Below are 16,847 nucleotides of genomic sequence, written 5' to 3'. Positions count from 1 at the left end.
TATTTCACACTTTCGCATTTATATTCATGAGTGAAATTGGCTCTAGTTTTCTTTCCTCTCTTTGGTATTAGACAAATGCTAGCTTTAAAAATTTGTGACACTCTCCAAATTTTTCTATCTTCTGGAAGATACAAATAAATCACTGAAATGAAACAATATCTAGAAACATATCCAACTAAATATGGTTTCTTAATAAATGACAAACATGGAACTTCAAATTCTCAAATATCTCACAAGAGAAAGTAATTTCATGAATACCATTAGGTTATTCATTCTGGATGGAAATAAAGTTAGGCTTCTATCTCACATTAATACAAAAATGAATTCCAGGTCAAAAAAACAATTTAAATTTTAAAAACAAAAATATTAAAACCATAGGAAAACATTTTTATTTAGAAGTTTAGGGGATATGGACAGGTTTAAGCAAATAAAAATATTTAATTTTTACATGATGAATGATGCCATAAATAAAGCCAAAAGAAAATCTTTAATCAGAGCAATTATTTGCAACTCATACCTTTTTGCCACACATGCACATATTCCTAACTTTCAAAACCCTACGAATTAATAATAAGATAAATAACCGAAGAAAATATGAGCAAAAGGCAGGAGCAGACAGTTCAAAAGAGTAAGTGCTTTTCGCCACGGGACACAGAAAGTTGCCAAGATTCACTTATAGTCATGAAAATATAAAGTAAAACAAAAATTATGTGTGATACTTGTATGAAGAAAAATTTTTAGGTGAATATTATTTAGTGTCAGCAGGGATATAGGAAATAAACATTATCACACAGTGTTTATAATATCTGCATGTCTGTAACTTTTTGAGATGTAATTCTAATGTATCTATTGAGTAGTATATATAAAAAGTAGTATATATGAAAAAAACAGTAGAGCATAAAAATATAATTACAACCATGATTATTGATGCACTGGACAATTTGCGACATCACTTGATAAGAGTGTAAAGTAGCTACACTTTACACTTAGAATAAATTTTGGCACATTTATACTTTATAATAATACATAACCAGTAGGGGTACCTGAGTGGCTCAGTTGGTTAAGCGTCTGCTTTTGGCTGAGGTCATGATCTCAGGGTCCTAGGATTAAGCCCCTGTGAGGCTTCGTGCTCACTGGGGAGTCTGCTTCTCCCTCTCCCTCTACCTCCTGCCCCCATACCCTACTTGTGCTCTCACTCCCTCTCTCAGTCTCTCTTTCAAATAAATAAATAAAATATTTAAAAATATATGTGTATATAACCAATAAAAACTACATATACATAAATGTATTAGCTTGGATGCCCACGATACAATTGCCAAGAAAGACATGTAAGTTGCATAATATATAATATGTTATCTAGAAGGTATAAAACCCATAAGTATATACATAAATATGGCTTATTTATATAAGCCTAGAAAAGTATTAAAAATGTATAATAAACTTATAACATTGGTGATGTCACAAATGTGGGATTGTAAAGGGAAAGGAGAGATGTTTGGTATTCTTGTGTTATAAATGTATCTAAAATGTAATTTAATTAAAAATGTTTTGGAAAAAAATAAAATATATCTTAAAATGCTGCCAGAATTGGAAGCAACCCAAGTCTTTCTCCTAAAATTGTCTCCAAAAGTTAAAGTCCAACTTTATTCTTTGAGCCATTAGTTAGTTGCCTTAAAGACTACATCAGATTCTTTTTCTATTATTATTATTTTACTTTGATAACAAAAATATCTTACAGAATGATCAAAATCCCCTCTGTATTTTGCTTTATGATTCTACCTGCTGGGCTTGTCTGAATATCATAGAAGCTCATCTGATATAGTCATTTATAATCACTTGGAAGAGAACGACTATGGATTAATAAACACTTCCACAATTTCAGGGACTTTTCACTTCATGACCGTATTTACCTCTTTCTGTGTGAATTGGGTAGAAAGACAAATACTACAAATACTAGACAAATAGACAAATACTATTTCCAGGCTTTCAGCAGTCTGCTTTAGTTGTGATACATTGCTCTCACATGAACCAGGGGTTCTTAGCTGTCTTCCAGGGGCCTCGGTACCTGAAGCTCTGAGACCTTGGATTTGGTGGCTAGCCTGCTGCAGCCCTTGCCTCTTCACACTTGCTTGCTTTATTATCTGGCATGCCTTTGAGGTGGGGCCAGTCCCCTCAAATCCTAAATCTCAGGACCAGTTCAGAAACTCCACCCCCAATCTCTGGATCCAACCAAAGTATAAAGTGTAGCTACTTTTCCAGGGGAAGGGTAACCTTGAAAGAAGGCCAGTACAATTCTGGAAACATCCAAAGGTATTCTAGGGTTCTTAGAAGCCGTTAGTTTGTTGTTGCTTTCATAAACTTCTGCACCATGACTTCAGATGGCCAGGTTGACTGCCGTATTTCTGTAGTTTCTGAGAATGTCAACTTCAGGGGAGAACATGTTGACCACAAAATTTGCCTTTGCCTTGCTCTTCCTCCTGGGGCGAAATTGCTCACCTTTACCTGTGTTCCTACCTTTCAACTGCTTGCAACCTGGGATTTTTCCTGCTTTTCTCACTTCCCTCCTTGGCTTCTCCTTCCTCCTAAGAACTGCTCCAAGGAGAAGTCAAATACAATGTCTTTTACTGTACATCCCAGGTTTCTGCCCAACTTCTATGGTACAAGCTTCAGGACAGGCCATTTGTCTGGGTGACGTGAACAAACATTATGTTTTCCTCAGCTGCTTGGATCTAAAGGAGAAAAAGGAAAAGGAAAGAAAGAAGAGGAAGCCCGAGAAGAAACTATTTTATTCCCTGATAATTTTTCTGTATCACTAGCTGTGGAAACTGCTATAGTTTGCTTGGTTTTCAAGATGGGACTAAAGGGATGCCTGTACTTATAGGATAGAAAGAAGAGAAACCCCAGTTACAAATATCATGTGATGATAATAGAACATGAATAGTGAAGCCTGGAGACGGCAGATAAAAAGGAAGAAGTCACCAGAGAGCTGGGTTAAGACTGAGAAACAATCCCAGAGAGTTATGCTGGCAAGGAGTCTTAACCACAATAGGTAATAGCAGCTAACCTTTATTGACGACTTTTTCTGTGCCAGATACACTTCTAAGCCCTTGTAGTTGCAGTAATTATAAACCAATGTTGCTACCGCAGCAGCACCTTGTAATGATGAGGAAGCTTTCATAGAAACATAAAGCAAGTGTTCAGCATCCTCAGCTGGAAATAAACAGATCCAGCTGCCCCATCCCTACCGTCCAACCACAGTGGCCTCTAGCCTCTTCACCATGATGCTAAGTGCCCAGATGGTGCTCTACTACAGCTGCCCTCTGGAAGGACTCAGTCTCTCAGTGTCCTCCCTGACAATCCCACTCATTCTGTCCAGGTAACTCTGATGCAAACAGTGGCCCACACTTGGAGAAACATTGGCTGGATTTTTGAAATCAGTTTAAGCCAGCACTGAAATGAATTCATTGATGTTTTGTAGAAACACGTGCGTCCCTTACAGCCTCTGCTTTATTGCACTAAGCAACCTTTGTGGTCCTCTCTGCACTAAGTGCCCTGTGGCTCCCCTCGGGGTGGTGAGGACAAATTCTGTGGTTGCTAGGCAGCAAACTGGCATGAATCTAATTTAAACACATCCAGTTCAATACTGATTTTGAATTATCTCTCACTACCTTGACAATTCTCAGCTCTATTATATGAAAGGCAGTGAGCATTCTTTCCTTCTTTTAATCTGGAATGACTTTATATTTTTAATAGGAATTTGAATAAAATGAACAGTCTGTCCCTTTTCTGTTTTATCTGTTATTAATTCTCTTCCCTGTCGATTCAATATAAGTCTAATATTCCCCCACACCAGAGTATGGGCTTATTTCATATCCATTAAAGCGCTTCATAAAATTATGATAAATTAACATCAAACCATAGTCGAGCAACATGTACATATTCATATAATTTTGCACCCTCTGTGTGATAGATCTTACTACTCATTTTACAGCCTAGAAAACAGATTCTGAGTGATTGACTTGTCCTACTTTACACAGAGCCGTAATTAAGGCCCTGGTCTCTCTGAACCCTATGCTCCATGCCCTTACCAACTTGACTATCTCTAACCCTTTGAGAAATGTGTTTAAACACATTTAAGAGCCAGACCTGATGAGGATATTTCCACTGTTTATCATGGAATATGTCCTTCTTTTTGATATATGTGATATATGTTTAACTTTTCTGCCTCAGTTTCTTTATCTTCAAATAAGCATATTAATAATTCCAAGACTGTGTTTCTAAAAATAAATATAACAATGATATGAAAACAGTTGGAATATAACAACTGGGGAGCAGTGTCTTTATCTGATTCTCATAAGTGGCTTAAAATCAACATCTACAACCAGAAAAAAAAATCAAACACTTCCGTGATAAAACAAGTACTACCCCTCCCACTGGGGGTTGGGAAGCAATTAAAGGAATCTATAAACAGGATACAGACTTCTTAAGCAAAACTTCTATAGTAAAGTTTTTATTTTAATATACACAAAAGAATAATATAAAGCCAGAAGCTCAGAACACTAATTAAAACTAAGCTCCCAGTTTGGTCTCTCTTAACAAAGAAGATGAAAACAGAGATTTGAGAATGATACAGTGGCCCAACAGGCAACAAGGGTCTAGGGACCACTTCAGCTGACTAGCTGAGAGAAATACTGACAAAGTACTAAAGTATAGCAAGTTACTCTGCCAACAAAGCCCTCTGCAATTTCTGGAAACCCATCTGCTGCAGGAATAGAATAATGATGAAGCAAGAGGTAAATCATGAATTCAAGAATCCAAACCTCACTTTCATCAAGACATAAAACACTTGGTGATATTAAGAGTTATGGAAATGTTAGAAGAACAGAAGCAAAAATTAAATTTTTACAAAAAGTAAAATTGAAAGAATAAATAATAGTAGAAGCAGACTATCTATGCCTACATTTACTTTTTTAATAAAAGTAGGCTCTGTGCCCAATGTGGAGCCCAGTGTGGGGCTTGAACTCCCAACCCCGAAATCAAGAGCTGAGCTGAGATCAAGAGTTGGATGCTTAAAAAAATAAATAAATAAATAAATAAATAAGAGTTGGATGCTTAACCGAATGAACCATCACCAGGCACCCCTACACTTACTTCTACATATAAATACACACATACACACACTCGCGCACGCGCACACACACACACGGATTATATACTGTCTTCATCCAGACAGTATTAGGTTGTTGGGACAAGGAAAAGTTTAGATTTTAAGCAGGTTCTAGACCAGAAATAGTGGCATTCTCTAGGAAAAAAATATATAAGACCCAAGACTGAATAGGAAATAAATATCAGACTTAAAGCAGACAATAAATGTGGAAATCCTTAGGCTTTGGTAGAAAATCCACATTAAAAACTAGCAGAACAAATGGTTAAGATGAGAGTAGACACCAATTTCACATAGGCATAGAATGTTTTGCAGAAAGCTGGGTGAGCATGATGTCCACAGAACACACACACACACACACACACACACACACACAATATCCATGAAGACTACTTTAGAAAAGAATATGACATGCGGTATTTACCATGTTTGTTTGACCATGGAGAAATTCTGTCCATTTTCCCCCAAGTCTCTTGAAAACCATCTTTGAGAAATGCTGATGTGAATCTGAGGGAATGAGATCATCAGAAACTAGGGAGAAGGGACAGCTCAAGTAAAACAATCTATTAGGTAAAACTTGATATGATTTTCATTAAGGCAGATGGTGTTGAAGAGAAAAGGAATATTAAAGCTCCCAAAAGATCAAAGAAATTTTCTTTTCTTTCTTTTCATGGACAAACCTCTTACCATTACTTATCAAAAGTGTCTATCTTTGTCCAGAGGGTAAACCTCTGGGAATACTAGGACATGATTCCAGATACACCCACATATGGTTGTTCTATGGATTTATCCTCATGCAGCAAAATGCAAGTCTACACAAGGTTAATTTCAAAATTTGTGGTAAATAACAGTGCTCATGAAGTTCAGAGTAGCACTTTTTTCCAGCCCTTAAATTTCTCCTCTCAACCCCTTACCTAATTATTGAATTATTTTTTTCTCTCATCCAAGGAGGAAAAATGAACTCAGTGGCTTAAACAAGCTACTCCTTTGGATATACACAGAAACTCCTACTCAGTTCAGTTGGGTGAAGCCGATTACCCTGTCTTTACAAAGGGTTAAATTCTTCACGTAGAAAATTCTTCTCCCACTGATTTATACTGTTACTATGGATCACATGCAAAGTGTATGCAGTGAAGATTGGACTGCATGAAAGATTGGACAGGGTTTATTTTTCAACAACATAGCACTTACTAAGTGGTTGTCACCAAATAGATGAAACATAGTCCTCACCTTCAAGGAGCTCCCTTCAGGCAAGAAATACCAGACCTGTGATCAGATTTTTACAGTGCAATCTGACTAGTATCCTTGGAGTGTTACGGTAAAATAGAGAAATGAGGTCAGGTTCACATATTAGAAAAAATTAGCTAAAAGCAGGCCAGAGAGGTACACCAGGGTGGTTCAGTGGTTGAACATCTGCCTTTGGCTCAAATCATGATCCCAGGTTCCTGGGATCGAGTCCTGCATCAGGCTCACTGCAGGGAGCCTGCTTCTCCTTCTGCCTGTCTCTGCGTCTCTCTGTGTCTCATGAATAAATAAATAAAATCCTTTAAAAAAAAAAAAAAAAACAGACCAGAGAATGGATTGGTTTGCTGGTATGGGGGAATAAGTAAAACTGAAGAGAAGTTCAAGAGATGGAAGACTATTTATTTGAGTAGCCCAGCGGTGTTAAAGCCCTACACTAACATATGGCAGTGTGATAGTAATGATAGTAAAGGCCATTAAAGAAATGGGATTGACAGAAGTTGGTGACTGAACAGAAAGAAAGGGAGAGGTATGGTGGCTGTTACTCCTACATATCTGTGTTGGGCTATTAGCTAGATAGGCCAGTAATTGAGATAAGATGCCCAGAAGAAAGTAAAGATTGTTCAAGTAGGGATGAATGTAGCAAATAAAATAATGTCACTGGTCAACATGCATATAGAGACAGATGCCAAAGAAGGAGATAAATAGGCAGGCCCCAGTGCAAGAGGAAGAGGTGGGCATTTGCTCTGGATTTGAAAGTAGAAGCTTTGAGCCTGGAAGAGTTTACCAGAAATGCCATGGGGACTTGGCTGGAGCTGAGGGGAAAGTCCTTGGGCTGAACTCCCACTTAAGCAACTGGTAAAGAGGGCCCTACTTGGGAGATGGAGTGGACAGGGAGATGAAGAAAACAAGAAGAAATTGTTTTTTCAGAATTAAAGAGTCCATAGCAAGCATTAGTTAATGGTATAAAATGCCGAAGAAGTATCACATAAGGAAGGGCCCACTGGATTTGGTCATCAGAGTCATTGGCAGTTCTTTTTAAAAAAAAAAAAAAAAAAGATTTATTTATTTATTATTTATGATAGACACAGAGAGAGAGAGAGGCAGAGACACAGGAGGAGGGAGAAGCAGGCTCCATGCCAGGAGCCCGACGTGGGACTCGATCCCGGGACTCCAGGATTGCGCCCTGGGCCAAAGGCAGGCGCCAAACCTCTGAGCTACCAAGGGATCCCCTATTGGCAGTGCTTTTTTTTAAAAAAAAAAAAAATTATTTTATTGAAATTCAGTTCATTAACATATAGTATATTATTAGTTTCAGAGGTAGAGGACAGTGATTCATCAGTTGCCTACAGTACCCAGTGCTCACCACATCATGTGCCCTCCTTAATGTCCATTACCCAGTTATCCCTAACCCCACCACTTACCCTCCAGCAACCCTCAGTTTGTTTCCTAGACTTAAGAGTCTCTCATGGTTTATCTCCCTCTCTGATTTTGTCTTATTTTATTTTTCCCACCCTTCCCCTGTGATCCTCTGTTTTGCTTCTTAAATTCCACATATGAGTGAGATCATATGATTAATTGCCTTTCTCTGACTGACTTATTTTGCTTAGCATAATACCCTCTAGTTCCAACCACATTGTTGCAAATGGCAAGCTCTCTTTTTAATGGCTGAGTAGTATTCCATTGTATGTGTACGTGTGTGTGTGTGTGTGTGTGTGTGTGTGTACCACATCTTCCATTATCCATTCATCTGTCAATGGATATCTGGGCTCTTTCCATAGTTTAGCTATTGTGGACATTGCTGCTATAAGCATTGGGGTGCAGGTGCCCCTTCGGATAACTGCATTCATATCTTTGGGGTAAATACCTAGTAGTACAATAGCTGGGTGGTAGGGTAGCTCTCATTGACAATTCTGTGATAGAACATCTTCAAAGGGTATGAACACAACCTGATTACAGTGGGTTAAACCCTGAAAAGATGCGTTATCTTATCAAACAACGTGTTAGTGTATTGTGGTCTCTTTATCTACAAAGCACTTTGACAGTAAATCCAATAAAATTATTGGAACTGGACAACCCGGTGGCTCAGTGATTTAGCGCTGTCTTCAGTCCAAGGCCTGATCCTGGGGATCCGGGATCGAGTCCCACGTCAGGCTCCCCGCATGGAGCCTACTTTTCCCTCTGCCTGTGTCTCTGCCTCTCTTTCTGTGTGTGTCTCTATGAATAAACAGATAAAATCTTTTTAAAAAATTATTGGAACCCTTCAGTGAAAATATTCCATGCATACCAAAGTTAAAAATAATTCAGTAGGCTGTTACAGTGTATACTAAAATATTGCTTAATTTGTTAAGGAAAATTTTGTAAACATAAAGAATAATATGATCAAATGAGTATAATATTAAAAAAGATTTTTTTTTCCTCTGCCTCTTTTTCCTCTTCCACCATTTGGACACAGATAGATAGCATTCAACTAATTCAAGAGAAAATTATAAATATTTGAGATTGGGACACCTGGGTGACTCAGCGGTTGAGCATCTGTCTTTGGCTCAGGGTGATCCCAGGATTCCAAGATCGAGTTCCACATTGGGCTGCCTGTGAGGAGCCTGTTTCTCCCTCTGCCTCTGTCTCTGCCTCTGTCTCTGCCTCTCATGAATAAATAAATAAAATCTTAAAAATAAATAAATAAATATTCAAGATAGAAGCTGCCTCATGTTGAGAAGTAAAGGAGATATTAATCAATTTGGATCCCAAACAGCAAAGAAAATTATGAGGAGAGGAGGATTGACTATGATTTAAAATGTATTTCTTGCTGCCCTCTTTTGTTAACCAAAAGAAACATATCTAACTAGAATGAAATGTATCCTGTTGCACAAAAAGGAATTCCATTTTTCACTTTATGGTTAAAATAATTTTAAGTGTTTCATGTTTAATTTTGAACTGCATATTATGTGCGTTGATAAAGAAACCTTTCTTGTAGTTAAAATGGCTTTGTACTTTACACACATTGTTTGAATCTCATATGTAGAATAATGTGCATTCAAACTTACCCAGAAATAAGAATAAGTGTTTTAATAAATGATTTGGGGTGCTTTTTTTGCATATATAAATTAAGTGAAGATGAATGACATTTTCTGATTCTGAATCATTTATTGGGCAGCAAAAGAATGATTCTAATACATTCATTACCTTCACACAGAAGCATGGCTTTCCTCACCATAGAACCAACTCCTTAGATACACATTAGGGCTACATGCACAGTTTAAATTACTGAAAATTATTGAGGAAAATGTAACTAAAAAACTCCCTCCAGATTAAAAAGAAAAGCCATAATCCTTTCTTAATAAAATTAGTGTGAATAGAAAAAATTTTGTTTCTGTTTTGAAAAATGGGGCTCTTAATTCACCGATAATGTTTTGTTGGAGGTTACAGGACTTTTCATTTTGTGTGTTACTTTTTAAAAGTGAATGTATAAGTTAAGATACATTTATTTTGTGACTTCAAGCAACGGAAAAATGAGATCAAACTCTATTATCATCCTATATTGGACCTGATCTTATTTATGTATAATAATTTTGTTTCTATCATGGCCAGAACAAAATAGATCACCCATTTTATTTTTTACACTACATGTATAACACTAAAGATAGTACATGTACAAAAGTTGATTAAGATAAAGTCAAATGTGTTTATTTTGTAAGTGGCATTAGGATAAAATGTATATAGAACACCCTGGTGAAAACAAAATAGTTTTGAGTTTCGCAGTAACAACCTTGAAGAAATTTATTGTCTTACTGTCTCATCACCAAAATCACTAGAATAACAGTCTTGCTTCCAAATATGCAAAACTATCCCAGTTCTAAAGTGGCCTCTTCTTCTCTACAGTAAAAATCATCCTACCATGTGTGGTGGTAAGTGGATAAAAACACAGAAGTACAAGTCTGAAACCCTCGCATATAAAAATGTTAAAAAAGAACCCAGTTTAAGTTTGAACCTACAAATTTCAATCACATTGAATTACAACCCAGATTTTATGCCTTCCCTAAAAAGAATGATTTCGATCATAATATTACCAAGGTTTTTAGTACTATCCATTATTCATGTCTTGACAAATTACTTGTGAGATATAGCTGGGAAATTAGAATGTATGTTCCCGGGTCAGGCACAGGTGTGATTTATGAAAGTCTAATTTTACAGTTTGTTCAACTGCCTTCATACAACACAGTTTAAAAAAACAAACAAAAAAAAACCCCAAATATTTTGATTTGTTTCCAATTTAAATACCAATTTAGGCTGCTCTATAATTCAAAGTAACAAAGTAGTTGAAAAATGATTCTCATTTATGGCTGGCATTTGATAGGACATTCTCTTTTATATCATACATGCATATTTATATACATAATAACTGTCTAATATCAAATGATATTTTAAAAACTCAGACCCCAAATCCATTATTATTTGGCTTGTACCATGATTTCTGAAACTGAGTCATATCTATATTTACTTTGTTTATTTTGTCCAAACATTTTTCCTTCTTTACCAGGTCTGTAGTATAAGTGGTAAAACTCATTTTGTTCAACTTATATTTATACCGCAGAAAAATAATTATTTTATTTTAAAGGAATACATAGATGTGACCCCATTAAAGAAAAAATAGGTTTAGTGCCTTTTCTCTTTTTCTCTAAAATATCAACATATTGAGTGACCACATGTCCTGGTTGCAAGAAGAGTCTCATGTTCTACCTGTTGGCCTGGCCAATAGCCTCTTCTGTCATTTTGTAGTGTCTCGGTGTGGACAATAAATTACCCAGCTACCCTTTCAATACATAATTTGCCTAAATTCACTTAATTTTATGATGCTACATTTTCAACATTTATATAATACGCGTAATTACTTCTAAACTTAATAAAGACTGCCATGAATGTGAAATTACCACCATCATTTTACAAATACAGAATTCATCCTAGTGGTGACTAAGGGTCAAAATGAACACCTTTTGTGGTTGCATACATCTTTCTGGCAAGAAACTAGTGATGTAATTAAATCAACCTCTATAGCCAGAAAGAAAAAGAATTTTGCATCTGAAGAGCCATTTATTACCTGCTTATTACTCTGTAGCCAGAATCTAATCATCAGCCCTTTTAAGAGATGGACAAATTACATTGCCAAACCCAAATTGCTATTTGAGGTAAGTAACCTGATTTGAATGGATTCTGATGATTCTCTAAAGAGAAGAGGAAAGGGAAAAAAATGAAATATTTTCCTTATAGTATTTTAAGGTGCCCTTTACAATTGCCCAATCTTTTCTAAAGTATTTAGATATTTTTTTAGAGATTTTATTTATTTATTCATGAGAGACACAGAGAGAGGCAGAGACAGGCAAAGGGAGAAGCACACTCCCTGCAGGGAACCTGATGTGGCATTTGATCCCAGGATCCCAAGATCACAACCTGAGCCAAAGGCACACACTCAACCACTAAGCCACCCAGGTGCCCCAGTATGTAGATTTTTAGAACTTTCATAGTGTCATGTTATGTCTAACAGAAAAAGGATATAGGAAATACACTCATTCAAATAAATATTGAATACCTACTCTAAATAAAACCCCCATCCTACAGTCAATATGCCCCTGCTCTTTCAGCTGGAGGGTGACCTCAATTACCAGAATTGACTGTATGAAGTCGGGACCCTGATGCTGTCAGTTCATAGGCAAAACAGCACAAGGACCACATTACCCCTCAAGTGGAATGATAGATTTGGGGGCCCCCGTGGAGATTTCTGATTTAGCTGCTCTCGTGTGGGACCCAAGAATCTGCATTTTAAATAACAATCCCTAATAATTAATGAACAGGTTGCCATTTAGGAAGCATCATCCTAATGGTATAAAAGCCTTTGAGCATGTTGACCTTGCTCAGCTTTTTTGTGTCAAAATGCATAACAGCAGAGATAGGAAGCATAAAAGCTGAACAAGCAAACAATAAATTAATAAAATGTGAATCGAGGCATTGCCGTGTGAAAAAAATTCACCAGCTCAGCAAACTTTTGCTGGATATTCATAGTCTTCACCTTTGAAGTAGATGGTGACAGCCTCCAAGGGTGAGGAGCTGGGATCTTGAAAGCTGTGTTGTGGGCTAGATAGTTAAAGGGGGAATGGAACCACTGCCTTACCGTAACAAGCAGAGTTGTAGCCTGTGACTTTGAATTTGCAACAGGCCCTTTCAGCTTCATTTTTGGACAAAGAGGCGTTGTAGTCATAATTAAAATAGCTCTTAATGAGAGTGACTGTGTGGGCAGGAACAAAGAAGAGAGAATAATTTTCTATGCGTAACATTTCCAAATGCCATTGCTATGTAGGAGAAACATTTATGTGTTTGTAAAATGCACTGGCTTTCTCAGAATCCAAGAAATCACAGATTTAGATGGATTTTTAAGGGTCATCTGTTCTACCCCTAATCCTCATCTACCCACCACCATACATGAAACATAGCAAATAAATTCAGAAGGAATTTGATTAAAGCAGACCTCTTTGATAATCAGAGCTAATATATATCTCTCCAAAACTCTACTTCGTGCGTCAAGAAAAACTAGTTGTTATTATCAACTATTGTGACTGTGGATTATACATCGAGTCAAACATGCTGAGAAAACTGATTTTTAAAGCAAGTGTTTATTAAGTACATACCCTATGTTAGTTGCTTTATAGGGAGTGTCTTATTAGATTCTTATGAAGTTGGTGTTATTTAGACAGATAAAGAAATTTAGAGATACTAAGTTACTTAATTGAAATCTCACCGTTACCACTAAAATTCAAAACCAGGTCTGTCTGACTCCAAGACAGAAGCAGAAATGCCATGCAAACATTTGGAATGATGGTCCAAATATGCCTAAAAGAAAAAAAGAAGTCTGAAATCATCAAACAATTCATAAATTAGCTGATGGACTTCTAGAGTCAGACAAATGCGATTTGAAGTCCTACTTCTATCATGTGTAGGACCTTTGGCAAAGATCTGAGCCTCTCAGTGCTCTATGATTTATAAAATAGAAATAAAATTTCACAGAATTCTTATTAAAACCCTTGGTACAGCACCCAGTGGTGTGGTATCTGACAAGTACATGCCACTCCAAACTAGAAAAGAAGTACTTCTTTGCTAGACTGTAGTGATATAAGAAAGTTCCACATTAAAAAAAAAAAAGAAAGAAAGTTCCACATTCATTTTGGGTCAGTGGAATTCAGGATGTACATATCTCAGATGGAGTTAAGCCTGTGGCATATTGTGAATATCATGTGAAATACACGTGAAGTGTACCTGTGTATCATGGCTAAACATCAATACTGTAGGTGGCAAGAAAGGATAAATAAAGTAAATCAGTGCATCTTTGTCCCATTAGCCTCCAGATTAGGGAATTTAGAGATAATGAGACAGAGACTTCTCAATCTAGTCTAATATTCTGGTTGTTAACTAGCTAAATCTGAGATCCTAATAAATAATTTGACCAAAAGCCATGTTGGAAGTCAGTATTAGGGGTTAGTTCCAGAATAAGAATAAAGCTGTGTAGCTCCTGGTCCAGTGCCATACCTTCTGTTTTCCTTTTTCTTATAACAAATATACATTGGTTTGGCAGTTTTTTGCCCAGAATCTTTAAAATACTTTAAGCACTCTATTCTAAGAAAATAACCCCAAATGGGTCAGACTTGGGGGAGGATGGGAACACCAAATGCATGAAGAAATACTCTGAATACTCATGGAAAAATTCTCATTTTTTTTTATAAAAGCCTCCTTTAAAAAAAATACTCATATTTTCTACAATGGCACAAAATCTGAAGAACCACAATAACCACCCACCCTGTCCTATTCTAGAAGTCTTTTCTCAAATGTTAGCATCTCTGTGGGCCCCATCCTAACCATTCTATTAAATTGGTCTCCTTCCTGCAACTCTTATCCTCGCCCTTCTCCTGGTTTTTTTTTTTTTTTTCACTTAACAGGTACCACTTTTCAACATACACACAATTTACTTATTTTGTGTTTATCGACCAGCTCTTCACAAGGACATAAATCTCAAAAAGGCATACATTTTTGTCCCTTTTTCACTGATGTTATTTCACATCACCTAGAACAACCCAGTAAGAGTTTAGTGATGTTTGTGGAAGAAAGGAATGATCTCCAAAACTAGGAGACTAGATTAGTAAATTAGGGTATGATATTTTATTCTACTTGTTTTAAGTGGTCATGAAATTTAGAAAACAAATGTAAAAAATCTAGAATATGCCATTAAGTGAATAAAACCGACATTCAAGTTCAAATAAACACTTGGAAGGGGAGACCACATAAAACTGTGTGTTGGAAAAAAAAAAGAGAGGGAAAAGGGAAATACAAAAAGAAAGTAGATTTTTTTGGTTTTGTTTTTCATTTTTAAATATATCTCATTGCATTTGAGAGCTATTGCCAGGTATAGAGAAAGGGCAGTGAGAAGAGAAAGAACTGTGATCGTGAACATTCTGTCCTTGTGACCTTGGGATGCCATGGCCCATACTCCTTGTCTGAATCCTTGGCATCTTTATCTAAAATGAAGATAGAACTTTTTAGCCAAGGAGCATATCAGGGCTTAGTTTTCCTCTTACTTCCAGAAACATGTGATTTGAAGAATTGGCTCAGGAATCACAAGTTAAGTAGTTTCACTTTAGCCAAAGATTCAGTTTTGTTCCCGTTCCCCTTCTCCATCCGTAGTCCATCCTGATCTACCAAATTCCCTTTGCTGGTATCCACGTCTGTGGGTCCTGTAGCTGTTTTTCACCACTCCTCTCTGCCAACATCCTCCTACTCTTGTCTTGGTCCCAGGCTCACGCCTTGTTTAGCTTCTGTCTCCAGTTTGTGCGTGGGTGCTCACCTGAACAAATAAAGTCAGGGTGTGGAGCAAGTTCAAGGCCAGAGAAGTCCAGAGCGGCTGAGGACACTCGACTACTCTCTCCTCACCCTACATTTCCCTGCATCTTAAGCCCCGTGCCCACACCCACTGCTCTCCATCAACCTTTCTGCAGCAACCTCGGGGTGGTTCCCTCCTACACTTCATGTTTCTGCAAAACAGGGCTAGTGCTTTTCTTGCTTGTGGCATTTGCACACCCCCAGTGATGCTTCACATGCAGATATCCTTGCCTGTCCCCTCCCTGATTCCCAACAACCACAGTTCTTTATTTCTCTCTTTGCAGTAAGCTTATTGCTCCTCATTATCTCCACTAGAGAAGACAAGACTTCCTTATAATCTTCATGTCAGCTGCTCAATCCCCAGGTTCATGTAATTTTAGAATGAAAAGGAATCTTTAAAAGCCACCTAGTGAGGGGTACCTGGGTGGCTCAGTGGATTAAGGATCCAACTCTTGATTTAGGCTCAGGTCATGATCGCAGGGTCATGAGTGAAACTCCCATTACCACTCCATCAGTACATTGATTGCTAGGTGCATGATAGCTGTTTGGGAAATATTTGCCATCAATAAATACTGAAAAATCAGTCTCTACATACCAAGTTTTTGGTTATCTTTTATTCATATATATTTATAAAAATCAATGAGTAATCATGGATAAGGCTGGCCTTGAGAAGGCATTGAGGTAAAACTGAAAAATCTGATTTCAAATCAACACAGCTGACATAGGGAGGAAAAAAAGATAAGTTACTGACACAAGAATGAGCAGAAATTGGCTAAAATTACAATGAAAAGATTACATAGAAATAATAATATCTTCTACCACTAAGAACTGTTAAATAATGGAAGGTTGCTAAGGAAAGCAGAAAAATGACAGTACTTGAGGTTAGCAACGTATCTGGTATGATTCATTGGGTGATTAAGTTAGGCTTTCTTCGATGGTGTAAAATAGAATAAGTATGTTAAATAGTTCCTCCTCCAAGAGTCTGGGAAAGGTTAGATTTCCATTTCATTAGAAAATGTAAAATGATTATAAGGAGCAAGCCCCTAACCTACATTAAAATTGCTAACATAGCCACCTTAACACTACCCCAGAGATGATAACTGTATTAGCTTTTTGCCAGGACAGCTGATTTTTTTAATGATAATTTTTAATCATCATTTTTTTTAATTCCAGGCTTGTAAATTTTATAGTTCCCAATGGCATGTGGTAAACTACAAATATGAACAATATTCTGGAGACATCCGACAGTTACCCCGGTAAGAACCTATCAAGAGTACCCCCTGGGTTTTTCCATGTATAAAATATGTTCTCTGTTTAAGTTCTACCGTTGTTTACAAATACATGTATGTTAATCTACTGTCATGGTATATTTTACAAAATTTAAAAATAAGAGTCACGATAGAACATTTTGTTCAACAACGTACATTTTCTTGTATACGCACAGAATCGATTGTGAAGTGTAAATTATTCTTATTTAATTTTTGAACAAAGTCTTAAAGTATCATTATATCATCCTTTTGTG

At 36.9% G+C, this 16,847-nt stretch overlaps 1 protein-coding gene across 13 annotated transcripts in view; it reads left to right on the top strand.

Moving 5' to 3' along the window:
• Positions 1-16,847, top strand: part of DOCK10 (dedicator of cytokinesis 10) — a 260,328-nt gene that overhangs the window by 126,867 nt on the left and 116,614 nt on the right. For all 13 annotated transcript variants that reach the window (XM_038573971.1, XM_038573966.1, XM_038573967.1 and 10 more), the window contains exon 4: positions 16,499-16,581. In XM_038573971.1, coding sequence (XP_038429899.1) covers positions 16,499-16,581 — 83 coding nt within the window. The remainder of the gene's footprint in view (positions 1-16,498; positions 16,582-16,847) is intronic.

The sequence above is a fragment of the Canis lupus genome, chromosome 25, assembly GCF_011100685.1.
Source record: "Canis lupus familiaris isolate Mischka breed German Shepherd chromosome 25, alternate assembly UU_Cfam_GSD_1.0, whole genome shotgun sequence".
Classification (NCBI taxonomy): domain Eukaryota; kingdom Metazoa; phylum Chordata; class Mammalia; order Carnivora; family Canidae; genus Canis; species Canis lupus.
This window is presented reverse-complemented; position numbering and strand designations above follow the sequence as displayed.